This window comes from Canis lupus, chromosome 30 (genome assembly GCF_011100685.1).
Source record: "Canis lupus familiaris isolate Mischka breed German Shepherd chromosome 30, alternate assembly UU_Cfam_GSD_1.0, whole genome shotgun sequence".
NCBI classification, from domain to species: Eukaryota; Metazoa; Chordata; class Mammalia; order Carnivora; family Canidae; genus Canis; species Canis lupus.
In genome coordinates, this window is record NC_049251.1 from 24,086,867 (window position 1) to 24,104,748 (window position 17,882).

General features: G+C 36.6%; 1 protein-coding gene across 2 annotated transcripts in view; it reads left to right on the plus strand.

The window, feature by feature from the left end:
- The window catches only part of MINDY2 (MINDY lysine 48 deubiquitinase 2), a 73,871-nt gene that overhangs the window by 12,885 nt on the left and 43,104 nt on the right, over window positions 1-17,882 (plus strand). For both annotated transcript variants that reach the window (XM_038580541.1, XM_038580542.1), the window contains exons 2-3: window positions 2,922-2,979; window positions 16,725-16,789. In XM_038580541.1, coding sequence (XP_038436469.1) covers window positions 2,922-2,979; window positions 16,725-16,789 — 123 coding nt within the window. The remainder of the gene's footprint in view (window positions 1-2,921; window positions 2,980-16,724; window positions 16,790-17,882) is intronic.

Below are 17,882 nucleotides of genomic sequence, written 5' to 3' on the forward strand. Positions count from 1 at the left end.
TATATAGGATTGCTACTTTAACCAAAGCAGAGGATAAACTATCTGTTTGTGGAATTTTCTGGTAAATATATTGACTGAACCTGTCTGGAATAAAAAAATATATATGTCTTATTTAAGAAACATTGTTAGGTGTAAGTGGGATTTTCAGATTGTTCTGACTATTATTCAGAATATAAACATTAACAGTGAATATAAACTTCTGGTTTAAATATCAGACCTTTAAGAGCACTCCTGAAACAGCTTGATACAATATTCTGTAGTGATAAAATATTCTGTAGGAACAGTTAAAATCATCTAAGACAGGGGTCAGCAAACAATTCCTGTAAAGGACCAGATAGTAAGTAAATATCTTAGGCTTTGTGGGCTCTGTGATCTGTCTTGTAAAGATTCAGCTATGCTATTGTTGTGCAAAACAGCCAAAGCTATATATAAACAATGAGTGACAGTTCAAATAAAACTTTATTTAGAAAAACAGGCAGGGGTGCAGCCCCGGTGGCGCAGCGGTTTAGCGCCACCTGTAGCCCAGGGCATGATCCTGGAGACCCTGGATCGAGTCCCATGTCAGGCTCTCTGTATGATGCCTGCTTCTACCTCTGCCTGTGTCTCTGCCTCTCTCTCTCTCTCTCTGTCTCTATGAATAAATTAATTTTTAAAAATCTTAAAAATAAATAAATAAAATATAAATATCTAAAAAAAAAAAAAAGGAAAACAGGCAGGGACCATAGTTTACCAATGAATTTCAGGTGAAAAATATATATGGGAACTCTCAACTTTCTGTTCAATTTTCTGTAAATCTAAAGCAGCTAAAACGAAACAAAACAAAACAAAACAAACAAACAAAATCCCCAAACTCTATTAACAATTTTTGAAAAACATGACACAGGGAAAAAAATGATTTAGAATCAAGTAATAATAAAAACCTCCATGGCATCTCTTGGTTTTCCCTGAGTAATGAATCCAGCTGGATGACAAAATTGTAAGCATCAATTGTCACGTATGCTCTCAGGGTATGAAACTGTTTCTGTTTTACAGAGATCTGTTTTACAGAGATATGTTTTAGAACTTATTTTATTCATTGATTAAATAAACAAAAAATTGTGACATGCTGTTACCACATTTGCTAACATAAACACCCAGAGCACCTTCTTCAACACTTGGAGGAACTGTTGGAAAAATTGATAATTTAAATGATATCCTTGGTTGAACAGAAAATGATTCCCAGAAAATAACTCCTGAAAAATTTTTAATTATGTTACTGTTCTCCTATTGTTGATATTTAATTACTTTGTTTGATTTTCTGTCCTACAGCATTTATTTTTCTTCTATCCTATGAATATACCACAGAGTATGCTTTTGAATAAGTCAGCTAAAATATTTATAATGATTGGCTGTAACATCTATGTAACTCATCTGACAATTCACTTGAAACATTAATGTAGACTAATGTGTTGCTGCCGAATTAACTTTAGAAACTTAAATATGACTGTAATCGTATCTACTTTTAACCTTTTTATTGTGAACCATAATACATAGGATGCATAAAACAGATGTATAGTTTAACAAGTTATTATAAACATCAGTGGAACTATCATGCAAGTCAAGAAATAGAGCATTGCCAGCATCCCAGAAGGCTCTTACCTTTTAAAAAATATTTATTTATTTATTTGAGAGAACTAGAGCAAGTGAGCCTAGTATAGGGAGGCAGAGAGGAAGAGAGAAGCTCGGGCAGACTCTACACTGAGCACAAGCCTGACTTGGGGGGCTCTATCCCACGACCCTGAGATGATGACCTGAGCCAAAACCAAGAGTCAGACACTCAGGTGGCTCCCCAGAAGGCTCTTATATGCCCTCCTTTCCAACTATAACTCCTTCCTTTATCCCTAGGGCTAACCATATTCTGATTTTTATAGAATCCATTTCCTTACTTTTCTTTATAATTTTATCACCATGCATGCAGCTATCAACAATATAGTTTAATGCTGCCTACTTTCAAACTTTACTGGGTGCCTGGGTAGCTAGGTCAGTTAAGCGTCTGCCTTCAGCTCATGTCATGTTCTCAGGGTCCTGGAATCAAGCCCTGCATTGGGCTCCCTGCTCAGCATGGAGTCTGCATGTCCCTCTCCCTCCTCCCTTCATCCCTGCTTGTGCTCTCTCTCTCTCTCTCACTCTGCTCTCTGTCAAATAAATAAATAAAATTAAAAAAAAACTTTGCAAAAAAAAAAACTTTGCAAGTGAAATTCTTTAGCGTATGATTAATATGGGTTTTTAAAAATATTTTATTTATTTATTTGAGAGAAAGAGTGACACCATGAGCAAGGGTTGGGGCAGAGGGAGAGGGAGAAGCAGATTCCCTGCTAAGTGGGGAACCTGACTTGGGGCTCAATTCCAAAACCCTGAGATCATGACCTGGGGTGAGGGTAGACACGTAACCAATTGAGCCACCCAGGCATCCCTGATCCCTGATTGATACTTTAATACTGTAGCATTATAGTCATTCAATAAAAATGGCCAAGATAAACTGAAGAAATGGGATATTTAGCTATGTTCCAATCTGTCCTTAGTAAAACTGCTCCATGGTTGACCTGTCACATGTTTGGTGCCTATTCCTGCCCTTCAACTGGTCTATCATGTAAGACACTACTGGAGGTGCCTAGTGACAATCATAGTGGGTGATGAAAGGGTTTGGTTTTAAAAACAGATTTCTCGGTGTCTCTGTGAGATCTTATATTGCCCTATAAATTTTATGGTGATAAGATTGACTTTGTCATATTTGATAAAGATTAGTTATAAAGATTTTAATAACAAATATTAATGTATATATGTAGTAGATACATTTGTACACATACATATGTTTCTGACTGAAGAAACACTTTAATCACTTAAAACATTTGATTTTATAGAAAAAATACTTTGTTTTTCAGGTGAAACTTCCACCGATGATGGAAATCATAACTGCTGAACAACTGATGGAATATTTAGGTTAGTGTTGAAAAGTGGATGATTTTATCTTTTTCAAAATAAAGTCTCCAAAACTAATATATTACCAAATTGCATCTTTCTGAAGTGCTATTAAATAATCTACTTTAAAATAATAATTTTGAATCTCTTAATTAAAAATTTATATTAATATGTTACTGTTCTTGAGTGTTAAACCTTTCTGAAGGCTTTTTCTAACCAGTGTTAAAATTCTATAGTATAAATAAGGAGGCTGATAACTTCCAGAAAACAACAAGATACATATTAATTCCTAATAAATTACAGAATGGGAAATGGTACAGGAAGTCTGACTTTGCATGTAGAAAGTGTTAAAAAAAATATTGAGTTGAATATAGACTTGAATTAAAAACCTAGATTTAGATTTAGATTATCACTATCCAAAGTATGACTCGTGGACCTACACCAGTCTGTGAAACATTAGTTACCAATCTGCAGTGATCCAGGGGTTTGTGCCAAAATGTAAAACATTTACACAAGCACACTGTTTAGTTTATCTGAAATTTTTCATAGGCAAAATTTTCTTGATGAAGGAAGCAGTGTATTAAGTTGCATTCTTATGCAAGCTTCTTATTTCAAAACAGACCAGTGATAGACAGTTTACAGACCAGCTGCTTTCAGTAGAACTTGTTTACAGAGCGGGGGAACTGTGTGTATTACACTGAGGTCTTTTACAATTTAGCAAAGAGGAATTTATATATTTATATTGTTACCACATAGGTAATCAGTCCATATTCTTAGTTTTTTTTTTTAGTAATTAATTGTTTATTTTATTTTATTTTTTTTAATTGTTTATTTTAAGAAAAATTTTGTAAAAAAGAAAAATTATTATTGTCAGCTGATTAGCTTGTCTACACCATTCCAGACTACAAGCTAACCGACTTTTGGTGAAGTACAGGCCTAGTGAAGTTGGAGATTGTAGCTTTTGGAAGACCCTTTTCTTTATGTAATTACTATCATTTAATCCTATTCACTGGCTGGGGAAATCTCAGAGTTAAGAGTAGATTACTTTGAATACCCATATGTCTGGAAATAGAATTTCTATTTATATCTCTTTTAGTCTAGCTTAGTGATTGTTAAACTTTATGACTTCTAAATTATGTTTCATAATTGGGAACATAATTGGGAATTATATTTCATGGGGAAGGCTGAAATATGCTTGGTGCTTTTGATAAATAACCAGTATGACTTCCAAGGAGTGTATGTACAAGGGAGATGACATTTGAGAGGTAATGGGGCCAGGTCATATAGGACCCTGTAGGCTATTATAGCAACTTCTGGCATTTGCCCTGAGTGAGCTTGGAAGCCATTAGAGGTTTTTGACCAGAGGACTGATATGATTTGACTTTGAGAGTAACAAGAATTCTCTGGCTGAAACTAGAACCTAGGAAGGAAGAGACAAGCAGGGATATCAGGAAGCTATTACAACAAAAAATCCTATTGCAATCAGTGAAAGATGGTGGTGGCTTCCAACAAGGTAGTAGAAGCGGAGATTGTAAAATGTGGTCAGATTCTGGATATAAAGCTGACAAGATTTGCTAATCAGTTGAATGGAGAGTGAGAATGGTTCACTGCATGGTTTTTGACTTAGTACAACTGAAAGGATGGAGTTAATATCAGATGACACAAGAAAAATGGAAGGAACATGTTTAGGGAGGAATAACAGGATTTGGGTTTGGGGATGTTTATTGACATCCAAGTGGAAATTTCAGAATGGCAGTCAGATATATAAATGTAGAGTTTAGAGGAAGGGTCTAGATCACTGCTGTATAATAGAAATTTCTGTGATAATAGAAATCTTCAATATCTGTACTATCTAGTTTGGTACTACTAATCACACATAGCTCTTGAGCTCTTAACATATAGCTGATGTGCTGAGAACCTGAATATTAAATTTTAATTAATGGAAATTATATAACCATATGTTGCTACTGGCTAATGTATTGGGCGGTGCAGATCTAGCCTATAAATATGCATTTGGGAGCAGACAACATATATAAATGGTAGACTAAGTGAAATCACAATGAGATTGAATGTAGATAGAGAACGGGAGAGATCAGTGTACTAACTGTGGGACATGCCACTGATTAGAAATTGCAGAAGAAGGAAGAACAGGTGTATTCAAGCCAGGTTGAAGAACAACAGGAGACTTATTTCCTAGAATCCAAATGAAGTTTCAATGAAGAGTAAAAGATTAACTGAACCACATGCTGCTAATAGCTTAAGCAGTGTGAAGACTAAAAATTGACTATTGATTGAACCATAAGGAGGTCACTGGTAACCTCAACAAGTGCGTGGGAGGAAACCAGACAGGGAGGGTACAAGGAAAAATTGGAAACCTTTATACATAGCCAATAGCAATGTAATATTGCTGACAAAAAACAGTTTCTCAGTTCCTTAAAAAGTTTAACATAGGGCAGCCCCAGTGGCTCAGTGGTTTAGCGCCGCCTTTAGCCCAGGGTGTGATCCTGGAGACCAGGGATCGAGTCCCACATCAGGCTCCCCACATGGAACCTGCTTCTCCCTCTGCCTGTGTCTCTGCCTCTGTGTGTATGTGTGTGTCTCTTATGAATAAATAATAAATAATCTTAAACATTTTTTTTTAAGTTTAACAGAACTACCGTATGACCTATAATTTTACTCAAGAGAAGTAAAAACACACATCCATACAAAAACTTGTACAGGAAGGTTCATGACACCATTACTCGTAATAACCAAAAAAATGGAAGAAACTCAAATGTCCATCCACTGATGAGTGGATAAACAAAATGTGATATATCCATACAATGAAATATTAGCCACAAAAAAGAGTGTACTGATACACACTGGAAAGTGGATAAAACTTAGACATTATGCTAAGTTGAAGAAGCCATGTCATGAAAGACCACATATTATATGATTGCATTCATATGAAATGTCCAGAATAAACAAATTTATAGGGACAGAAAGTAGATTAGTGGGTTGCTTGGGACTGGTGGGAAAGGTAAGGGAGTAAATAGGAATTGACTGCTCATGGGTACAGAATTTCTTTTGGTGGGGAAGAATGTTCTAAAATTGGATCATGATGATTTCACAGTCCTGTTAATATACTTTCAAAATATTGAATTGTATATTTTAAATGGGTTTATTGTATAGTATTTGAATTGTATCTCAATAAAGCTGCTTAAGAAAAGAAAACTGGAGGAAAGGAATTGAAAAGAATACTTTTGACAAACAGAATAGTCTCAGATAGGGACGCCTGGGTGGCTCAGTAGTTGAGCATCTGCCTTTGGCTCAGAGCATGATCCCGGGGCCTGGGATTGAGTCCCACATCAGGCTCCCTGTGAGGAGCCTATTTCTCCCACTGTCTATGTCTCTGCTTCTCTCTGTGTCTCTCAGGAATAAATAAATTAAATTAAATTAAAAAAAGAACAGTCTCAGTACAGATAGTTCATTGATAGCAATTAATGGTGAGACAAAATGTATCAAAAACAGATGCAGGTAGGTAGGTAGATGTGGTTGTGGTAGCTTGTAGAAGCCCTTTTGAATGCTTTTATTTTCTCAGTGAAATAGGGAACCAGGTCATCAGCTGAGAGCGAGGATGAAGAAAGAGTTGTTGCAGATGAGAGGGAAGGTATAAAATAGTTGCCTATAGAAGAGTAAGAGAGTGAATGAGAGTGTGATAGATTCCTGGGCATTACCTCTGAAGCTAGTGAGAGCAGCCAGCATGGTGGTATGATTTCTCTAGTCACATTTAGCTGCATGAGTATAGGCCTTCTTGGTGGAGGAGCAGGATTTAAACAGAGTTCGTTTTTTACCAAGTGAATATGTTGAAGAAAGAGTCTAAGGAATTGAAGATGTGTGTCGAGAGTGATTGTAATGATGAGCCAAGGATCTGAGTTGCATAAAGAGGAAATGAAGATATAAATGTCTTGGGGAAAAAAAAATGTGATGAAGTTAAAGGATTATAGGGGTCCTGATGGAGCTTAAGAATTTTTGGAGCCTGATAATGACAAAGCTGTATGACCCTGGGGAATAAGTTTCTGAGGTAAGGTAGATTATAAGATTTTTGTTGAAGAGGTTAAGGAACAGAAAGTCTAGGTTATTGGATGGATTATCTCTTTTAATATTGAAAACACTAAAAAATGATGTCAGGATTTGTGTTTGAGAGAGATAGTGAGCTAGGAATAAGAGGAATTGACCTGGAAGTTGGTAGAGGACTGCAACCAGGTAGGTAGATGATGAGTAGTAGTATTCAACGGCATGAGTTTTAAAACTGAGGAGTTTTAGGGAGAAGGCGAGAGAATGACAATAGGACAATAAGGAGTAAGCAGGTATCTGCTCCACCTCCAGACTCACTAGTAAAGAGGCATGAAAGAGAACTATTACTTGAGAAGGCTGCAGTGTCATCAAGGTAGAGCCAAGTTTCATTTAGGCAAGAAGGTGAAGGGAACACTAAGAGAAGAAAATACCTGGAAGATTTTGCAAGGAGGGTCCATGAGTTCCAGAGGACTGATATTCAAGATGAGAATTTAGGAGTCATTAGTATAAAAATTTGATTTAAATCTATGGAAATTGATGAGAACATTAAGATAGACAGCATAAAGAGAGAATAGAAGAGGTCAAGGTTATACCATAAAACTTCCCAGCGTAGAGAGATGGGGTAGAGCAGTGTTTCTTAGTCTTTTTTTAATTACTGCCCCTTAAAGGAGCCTACGTAGATATTTCTGTCCTAATCACCCACTCCAAGAAATTTTAATATCACAGGCATACTATATGTTTCTTTGTGTATTGTGCCCTTTGGAGATCACAAACCATTATATTGGCTAAAATATTTTTGGCGTCTCCCCCAGGGAATCAGTTTCTGTCCTTCTGGGGCAACAGGCCCCTGCTGAAATGCATGGGATAGAGGAGAGGAGAGAGAAGAAAGAGAAGAACTAGCCAGTAAGATAGGCGAACAGCCAGGAGAGGGTGGCACAGTGAAGCCAAGAGAAGGAATGTTAGAAGAAGAGAGGGTATAGAATAATGAAGAGTACTGTCCATGTGACTTGGCAACATGCAGGCTATTATGATCTTTACAGAAACAGTGTCAGTACAGTGATGGGATGAAAATAGAGTGGTGAGTGGAAGAGCGTCTAAGAGGTGAGTAAGTGGAGACCTCAAGTGCAGATAACTTTTGAGAAATTTGGCAGCAATGGGTATGAGAGGTGAGTTGGAAGTAGGAAAAGGTTTAATAGAGAACATATGACTTGTATTGGGTTTTAAATATAGTTAGAATCTAAACTCTTGTAAAGAAGAAAAAGAATGTTACAGGGCTAGATGGAAACTGTTTTAAGCTCAAGCTAGAAGTGATAATATATAAGGCATATTTGGAGGAATGGTGAATGAGTACAATTTGACTGTAGTTGGCAAGTCTGCATATTGTATAGTTATTGGAATAGAGATTGGATTAGGTGTATTACAGCTAAACTGAGGAGTCTTGGGAGACAGGGTGAGGAGTTTGGGTTTACTATACTAAGCCATTTGATCTATCTTAGTTTCTTAACTGGGGTAAAAACATGTTCACTGTAGTTTTTAAGATGGCCTGATTGAGACCAATTAGGAAATTGTAATAGTAGCTCAAATGTAGTCAAATATCAGCAGATATTTGAATGTTTAATATATATAGTTTAAGAGATAAGAACGTATATTTCTGAGCCCGGTTTCCTATCTATCTCTTCCATATCTAATTACTGTCTGCCTTACTTTCTTTATTCTCAGATCATGACCATAATCACCTAAAGCAGCATTGCCCAGTACAGTAACCACTAGCCACATGTGGCTATTGAGCACTTAAAATTTTGCCAGTGTTAATTAAGATGTTCTATAAATATAAAATATACACTGAATTTCAAAGACTTAATGCAAAAAAAAGAATGTAAAGTATTATTGAGTTTTATACTATTGAAATGGTAATATTTTTAATATACTGGGCTAAGTAAATTATTTAAGTTAATTTCACCTATTTTTACTTTTTTCAATGTGGCCACTAGAAAATTTAAAGTATGGGCTTATATTTGTGGCTTGCATTGTATTTCTCTTGGACAGTGTTAACTCAAACTACACTGCTACTCCTCTATAGCTTCTAACTTCATTCTGGCCCTGCTGTCTATACTGTAGATTGATGCCATTTACCTAACCTTCTCCCTGAAAGGCTTATATACTCCAAAGTATGTCCCTCCACCTCCTTTACCACTCAAAAGTGTTTTTGTTATAGTATTTGAAATTCCCACTACTTGTCTTTTTCTTTCTTTTATTTCTCTCATCTAGCAAATATTGACTGAGCACATACTGTGGGCAAGCTATTTGGAGGTGTCAACAATGCAGTGAATGTGGCTGTGGCTGCATAAGTGTATTCTACTATGAAAATGTTAACATGGTATTTTTCTTGGAGAGAAAATAATTAGTATGTCTTCGTATAATATAGAGCTGGGATAGCTGACAAGGTTTAGAAGTCCTGGGTTAGAGGGACCCAACTACTAGGAGCAGTCTGAAAGTAAAAATGGGAGGTGGGGGAGAAGTAAGCAAGAATGAGGAAAGAAAAGAGATTCTAAAGACTGCCTTGCCAGAAGTAAACTTTATTCAGAGCCAACCCTGCCAGAACAAATTGTTTAATTTTCTAAGCTATTTGGATTTTCTCCTTGTGAGATTACTTCAGCTCTCTGAAGGAACCAGAGATGCTTTTGAATTAATAAGCAAATGCTAGTAGTTTGTAAGAAAAACTATTAATTGCCTTCGTAGCATCTAGCTTACAGACCATAAGGGAATGGGAATTTTGATTGGTAAAGATTAGAGGAGGAGTAAATTTTAACTTGAATATTTCTGTTACTAGAGTATTAGAGCAGGGCCAAACATGGATATGGTCTGTTGGAGGGCTTTGGCATTAAGAAAGGATAGGATATGTAGGAAGTGCTGGAAGATTTAATAAAATAAGATGGGAAGAAGTACAGGTGGAAGGCAAAACATGGGTAAGAAGATACTATAAAGCACAACACAAGCAGGAATATATACTATCACTTTAATTATCGAAAATAGTTTGTATGATGATGACTAAGGAAAATAGATGTTTGGATGGTGGTATTGTCTGACTTTTAAAAAGATAATTTATTTTATCTTTACATTTACATACTATATAGGGAGATCACTGTTGAAGCATTTTAATTTTGCCCAGAGTTTACCCAGCTTCTCTTTTCCTAATGCTCACTTGGGATAAACTAACTACTGCCAAACCTTTTCTTCCAGTTTTGGCCTAATGTAGCTACAGGTTTTTGTTTCTTGATTTCTGTTGGTCTGGAATGTCTCATTCCAGTCTTATGCATTCTTTTTTGAAATTCTTTCCTCTCTCTGTATACTTCACAATATGATTTATTCAAACTCTATTGTTTCCTCTCTGTGCCTGTGTTATCTTCTTAAAGCATCAATTTCATACTTGTCTACTTAAAAAGTAAAGATCCCTTATGATATTTCATAAACAGCCAAACTTATCAACACACTATTTATAATTTTCTATCTGATCCACTTTACTTTACCAACCATATTTCCCACCATTCTACAAATTAGCCTTTTTAAAAATAAATGGCATCATCTCTGCCTTCTCTTTCTTTTTTTTAAAGTCTGGTTTATTTTAGAGAGAGAGGATGTGCGCATACTCACTCGCAAGTATGGGGGAGTGGCACAGGGAGAGGAAGAGAGAGAATCCTCAAGCAGACTCGCCACTGAGTGTGAGCCCGAGGCAGGAGTTTTATTCTAGGACCCTGGGATCATGCCCCAAGCCAAAATCCAGTCTGCTGCTTAACCCACTGAGCCACCCAGGCACCTCTGTAGCATAAATCTTGTGTATAAACCTATGTATAAATAAGCCTTCTTATGAGCTGTCCCTATGGCATAATGTTTCTTTCTTTTTTTAAAGATTTTATTTTTAGGTAACCTCTATACCCAAAGTGGGGCTGGAACTCACAACCATGAGATCAAGTTGCATGCCCTACTGACTGAGCCAGCCAGGCACTCCCATGGTGTGATGTTTTTAATATGTGCTTTTCTGTCACTTTCCCCAAAGAATGCTTTTTCCCTCACTGCCTTGCTAAAAGTCTGCCCCTTTTTCTGAATCCAGTTTAGATATGAGCCCCTGATAAGGATATTTCTAGGTGCCATAGGCTTTATCAATATCTCTTTTCAAGGGCAGCCCCGGTGGCTCAGTGGTTTAGCGCTGCCTTCAACCCGGGGCCTGATCCTGGAGACCCGGGATCAAGTCCTGTGTCGGGCTCCCTGCATGGGCCTGCTTCTCCCTCTGCCTGTGTCTCTGTGCCTCTCTCTCTGTCTCATGAATAAATAAATAAAACCTTTAAAAATATATATCTCTTTTCAAAATCGATTGGTACTTCAGGCATTTATTACATGTTGCACTATATTGTACTTTACATCATCTAATTCTCTGTTTCTTGTATGTTCTTTTCCCAACTGAATAGTTTTTTAAGAGAAACATTTATTTCCTAATATTTATTTTAGCTCATTATTAAATACTCATAATAGACTCTCAAATACTTTTTTGAATATAATATTGTTTTTGGTTTTTGCGTGGGAGAGAGAAAGAGGTAGGGAAGGGGCAGAGGGAGAGAGGAAGAGAGGATCTTAAGCATGCACCATGCCCAGCACAGAGCCCAATGTGGGGCTCAATCTCACAACCTTAAAATCACAACCTGAGCCAAAATCAAGAGTCAGCCACTTAACCAACTGAGCCCCTGAAATAGTATTTATTGTTGACCAGTTTCAGATATAAACAGCACTCTTAAGAGATGATTTATTTAGATAATTAAATCTCTCTTAGAAACTCAAACTCAGCCTTTAAAAATATATGATTCTTTTATTACAAACTTTCCTAAAAATAGAGGTATCTATTGCTGCACAACACATCACCCCAAAATTCACTGGTTAACAATGAACATTTATTATCTGTCAGTATCTATGGATCAGGAATCTGGGCTTGGCTTAGCTGAGTGACTGGCTTAGAGTTTCTCATGAGGTTGCAGTCAGGGTATCAGCAGGGGCTGCAGTCTCATCCCTAGGCCCAACTCAGAAGGATCTGCTTTCAAGGTTACTCACATGGTTGTTGGCAGGATTGAGTTCCTCACGAGTTGTTCGACTCAGGTCCTCAGTTTCTCACTAACTGTAGCCAGAGGGCTCCTTCGGTTCCATGCCTCTCCATAAGACAGTTCAGAACATGGCACCTGGCTTTCCACAGGGTGAGCAACTGGGAAAGCATCATGACAAAGGCTACAGTGTTCTGTATTCTAATTTCAGAAGTGACATTTCATTATTTCTGTCATTTTTTTATTCACTAGAAGTGAATCAGTAAATCCAATCCATACTCAAGGGAAGGGGATTATACAAAGACATGAATACCAGAAGATGGGAATTATTGAGGTCCATCTAAAAGTAGGCTTCATGCCCAGCATGGAGCCCCATGTGGGGCTCAAACTCAGGACCCTGAGTTCAAGACCTGAGCTGAGATCAAGAGTTGGATGCTCAACCGACTGAGCTACCCAGGTGCCGCTATTAAGATCCAACTAAGAAGCTGCTGACCTTAGCCAAGCTATTCTCTTGTGCAGAAGACTTTCCTGGCCTCAGGAGTTGCACATTTGAGTCTTTTATAATAATTATTCTACTCTTGGCATCTAAGTTTTTATTTATTATAGCATGTTCATGGTTTATTAATATTGAATTATCGAATGTTCTGCATCTTGACTCCACTAAAGTTTTTGTCAGAAAAACAAATACAGTCTTTTATCAGAATAAATACAGAACCTAACTATGAGATACAAGTACAGTGCTCAGTTATTTGAGTAAATGATGTATAGAATTTATTAAGGCATAATTTTCAGTTAAATGCTGTATAGAAACCTCAACATACAAATATACAATGTGCCATGTATAGAAAAGACTCAAAAATGTTATGTAGACTTGCTTATGCATTTTTGTGAATTAGCTAATTTGGTGCTTTGGGAGTTCTTGTGCCTATATGGAATAAAATCATTACTAGTTAGATTTTGCTATCTTAAAGTTCTAATTAAAAGCACACATACACAAAAAGCACAAATAATAATATGTTGATGTTCATAGGAATATATTTTTTAAAGATTTTACTTATTTATTCATGAGAGACACAGAAAGAGGCAGAAGGAGAAGCAGACTTCCTACAGGGAGCCTGATGCGGGACTCGATCCCAGGACCCCAGGATCACAACCTGAGCCAAAGGCAGATGCTCAAACCTGGCATCCCATAGGAATCTTCTGTTATCAGAGGTTCTTGATGCTATCAGAAATCTCTTGTTGAAAAGCTTAAGAGAATACTTGATGCAGTCTTTAGAGGTTTATTCTGAATTAGAAAAATAAAAGTTATATTAAAAACAATTTTGGGGTGCCTGGCTGGCTCAGTCCATAGAGCATGGGACACTTGATCTCTAGGTTGTGAGTTCAAGCCCCACTTTGGGTGTAGAGATTATTTAAAAATACAATCTTAGGGATCCCTGGGTGGCGCAGCGGTTTGGCGCCTGCCTTTGGCTCAGGGCGCGATCCTGGAGACCCGGGATCGAATCCCACGTCGGGCTCCCGGTGCATGGAGCCCGCTTCTCCCTCTGCCTGTGTCTCTGCCTCTCTCTCTCTCTCTCTCTCTCTGTGACTATCATGAATAAATAAATAAAATCTTAAAAAAAAAATACAATCTTAAAACATACACACAAACACACACAGTTTTAGCAACCTAGTGATTTGGGAGGCTAGGTGAGAAGTTGATTCCATATATTACTGTTTATATCAAAATAAATTCCAGATAAATTAAAGATTTAAACATTTAAAAAAGTAAACATAAAATTACATGAAGAAAGCACACATGAGTGTTTGTATATGCTTAAGAGGAAAAGATCTTTCTACATATGACATCCAGTCAGAAGCCATAATAGAAGAATTTGACTTTATTAAAATTAAATATTTCTGTATGGTAAAAATAGATGAAAAGCATCACCATAAAGTCAGAATACAATATAGGGAAAAATATTTACCACACAGTATAACAAGGAGTGTTCTAATTTTCTAGTTGTAAAAGAGTTTTTATAGAATCAGACCTGTAAATATAGAGAACAAACTGATGGTTGCCAGAGGGGAGGAGCAAGAGGAGATGGGCAGAATGGGTGAAGGGGAGTGGAAGATACAGGCTTCCAGCTATGGAATGAATAAGTCATTGGGATGAAATGTACAGAATAGGAAATATGGTCAATGATATTGCAGGTAGTAGCTACACTTGTGAGCACCACGTAACATAGAGAGTTTTTTTTTTTTTTTTAAGATTTTATTTATGAGAGAGAGGCAGAAACACAGGCAGAGGGAGAAGCAGGCTCCATGCAAGGAGCCTCATGTGGGACTCGATCCCGGGCCTCCAGTATCACACCCTGGGCGGAAGGCAGCACTAAACTGCTGAGCCACCCAGGCTGCCCCATATAAAGTTGTTAAGTCACTATGTTGTACACCTGAAACTAATATAACATGTATCAACTATACTTCCATTAAAGAAAAAGTTATTTTAAAAATCTTTTAAAAAAGAGAGGGGTATCTGGCTGGCTCAGTTGGTGGAGCATGTGACTCTTGGTCTCCGGCTTGTAAATTTGAACCCCATGTTAGGTGTAGAGATTACTTAAAAATAAAATCTTTTTTTTTTTTAAGATTTTTTATTTATTTATTAGAGACAGGGAGAAAGAGAGATAAAGACAGGCAGAGGGAGAAGCAGGCTCCATGCTGGGAGCCTGACGTGGGCCTCGATCCCAGGTCTCCAGGATCACACCCTGGCCTGAAGACGGCGCTAAACCACTAAGCCACTAGGGCTGCCCTAAAAATAAAATCTTAAAAAAAAATTATTTTATAAAAAATTAAAAAGCATTTATAGTTCAATAAGAAAAAGATTGTATAGACAGGCAATTAAAAGAAAAGTATAGGAGCACCTGTGTGGCTCAGTCTGTTAAGTGTCCGACTCTTGGTTTCTGCTCAAGTATTGATCTCATGTATTGTGAGACTGAGCCCCCCCCCCCCCCACCTCAGCTTCCCTGCTCAGCAGGGAGTCTACTTGAAGATTCTCCCCCTCTGCCACTCCTCCCACTCGCTGTCTCTCTCTTTCTAAAATAAATAAATCTTTAAAAAAAAAGTATATATAGTTAGTATATAAATAAAAAGGTAAAACATAGAAGCACCTGGGTGGCTCAGTCAGTTAAACATACCACTCTTGTTTTTCAGCTCAGTTCATGATTTCATAGGTTGTGAGATCAAGTCCCACATTGAGTTCCATGCTCAGCACAGAGTCTGTTTGAGATTCTTTCCCCCACCCACCCTCTGTGCTCCTTCCTCTGCTTGCATGCACTCTCTCCCTCTTTCTAAAATAATCAATATAATCTTTCTTTTTAAAGATTTTGTTTATTTATTCATGAAAGACACACAGAGAGAGGCAGACATAGACAGAGGGAAATGCAGGCTCACTGTGGGGAGCCTGATGTGGAACTTGATTCCAGGATCTTGGGATCACAACCTGAGCCAAAGGCAGATAGATGCTCAACCACTGAGCCACCCAGGTGTCCCATCAGTATAATCTTTCTAAAAATAAAATTAAAAAAAGTAAAACAAAACATAGGTAAAAAAGTTATTGCATGTGTTAAAATGTTACATAGATTAAAAAGGTGCCACATATGTATTACTAAGTCATACATATATTAAAATGTTGAGGGATCCCTGGGTGGCGCAGCGGTTTAGCGCCTGCCTTTGGCCTGGGGTGTGATCCTGGAGACCCAGGATCGAGTCCCACATTGGGCTCCCGGTGCATGGAGCCTGCTTCTCCCTCTGCCTATGTCTCTGCCTCTCTCTCTCTCTGTGTGTGACTATCATAAATAAATAAAAATTAAAAAAAATAAAATAAAATAAAATGTTGATAACAGGAAGCACCTGGGTGGCTAACCGGGTTAAGCATCTACCTTCAGTTCAGGTCATGATCCAAAGGTCCTGGGATCAAGCCCCACATCGAGCTCTCTGCTCAGTAGGGATCCTGCTTCTCCCTCTTCCTTAACCTGTCACTCCACCTGCTTATATTCTCTCTCTCTCTCTTTCTCTCTCTTAAAATCTTAAAAAAAAAAAAAAAAAAGTAATACCAGGGAGGAAAAGGATGATAACAAATAAAAATACAAATATAAAATACATATAAATACATATATACCAATTTTTCAAGTGCAAAAAATATTTTATGTTACTTTTTAGAATGGCAAACATTTAAAACACTGGTAACACCTGTTCTTGAAAAAGTAATGAGGTAGTAGTTTATATTGTTGATAGCAATGAGACTTGGTACAACCTTTTATTTTATTTATTTATTTATTTATTTATTTTTTGGTTTGGGGTATAACCTTTTAGAGCTTTTTTGTAGTGACATGGAAAAATGCTCAAATATATTGTACAGTGGAAGATAAAGTTCAAAGCATTATAGTATGTACATTGAAAAAAAAAATATGAGACAATAGCCATTAGTTAACACCAATTTTTCTCTGAGCAGAACTGGGGGTCAATTTTGTGTCATTTATTTCTATAATTTATAATTAGAATCTATTACCTTTGTAATGAAGAAGTGATATTTTATTTATTTTTTTAAGTAATATTTTAAAAAGGCAAGTTCACAATTTCTTTTTACAGGAGATTACATGCTTGATGCAAAGCCAAAAGAAATTTCGGAAATTCAACGTTTAAACTACGAGCAGGTAACAGACACAATTTTTGTTATATTAAAATGTATAATTTTTAACTTATGGATGTTTTCATTGGTCTCTGTCAGTGACTTTGTAGGCAGATTAGTTTTCTTTTCTTTTTTTTTACAACCCTTTAAAAATGTAAAAACCATTCTTAGCTTCAGCTGGTTTTGGCCCATAGGCCATACTTTTCCAATCTCTGTTTTATATGAACATATATGCTAAATGGAGTGAAACATAAATATTATCCTACAGATCTATGTGGAATGATAACCTAGTGTTTTTCTTGAAAAATTGGCTTTCAAGTAAATTTGTCATTGATTAATCATTCCTTGTTTTATTTATATTTTATAATTAAATTATATTTGAGAGGAAGTTGAGTAAATTATATTTGTTGTGTGTCATTAGGACAAAATCTGCTATTTTATGGGTTCAGTGTGTCCACATTTCTTGCATGTTTTTTTAGAGATGCTATTCTGTAAAATAAGAGAAGCTCAAAACTATTGGAGCTGGAAGAAAACAAGGAGAACTTCATTTTCTTCAGTATTCTTGCTCTGTTTGACAGTAGAGGGCAAGAAGAATCAGGTTCTTACAGTGGAAAAAAGTATGAGCCAGGGAAGAAATAAACATCATGGGGAACCTTTATATTTACTTTCAAAGGAACCTTTTTTACATACTTTTTACCGGTGTTAAATAGGCAAAAAGGAAGCAAAACTCATTTCAACATTGCAAAATTTCTTGAATTTGAATGATCAGATAATCTTCATATTTAGTCTTAATAGAATTGGAAAGCCAACATATTGCATTGCTTCACTCTGTAAGGTGGGAAATCTGTAGCTTAAGCCAAATTGGTACACTAAGTCATTTAAATTCTATTGGAATTTGTAGCTTACAGCAATAATTTGCAGATATTTTCACTTTAGAAACCTATTTTCAAATGAAATCTCATGCTAAGCTCCAATATATAAAAGTGGTAAGTGATATTTTAAGTATAAAGTGATGATTCAGTTTATATTATTTATATATCAAATTTATATCATTTCTTTTTTTAAAGATTTTATTTATTTACTCATTAGAATACACAGAGAGGAGAGAGAGAGAGGTA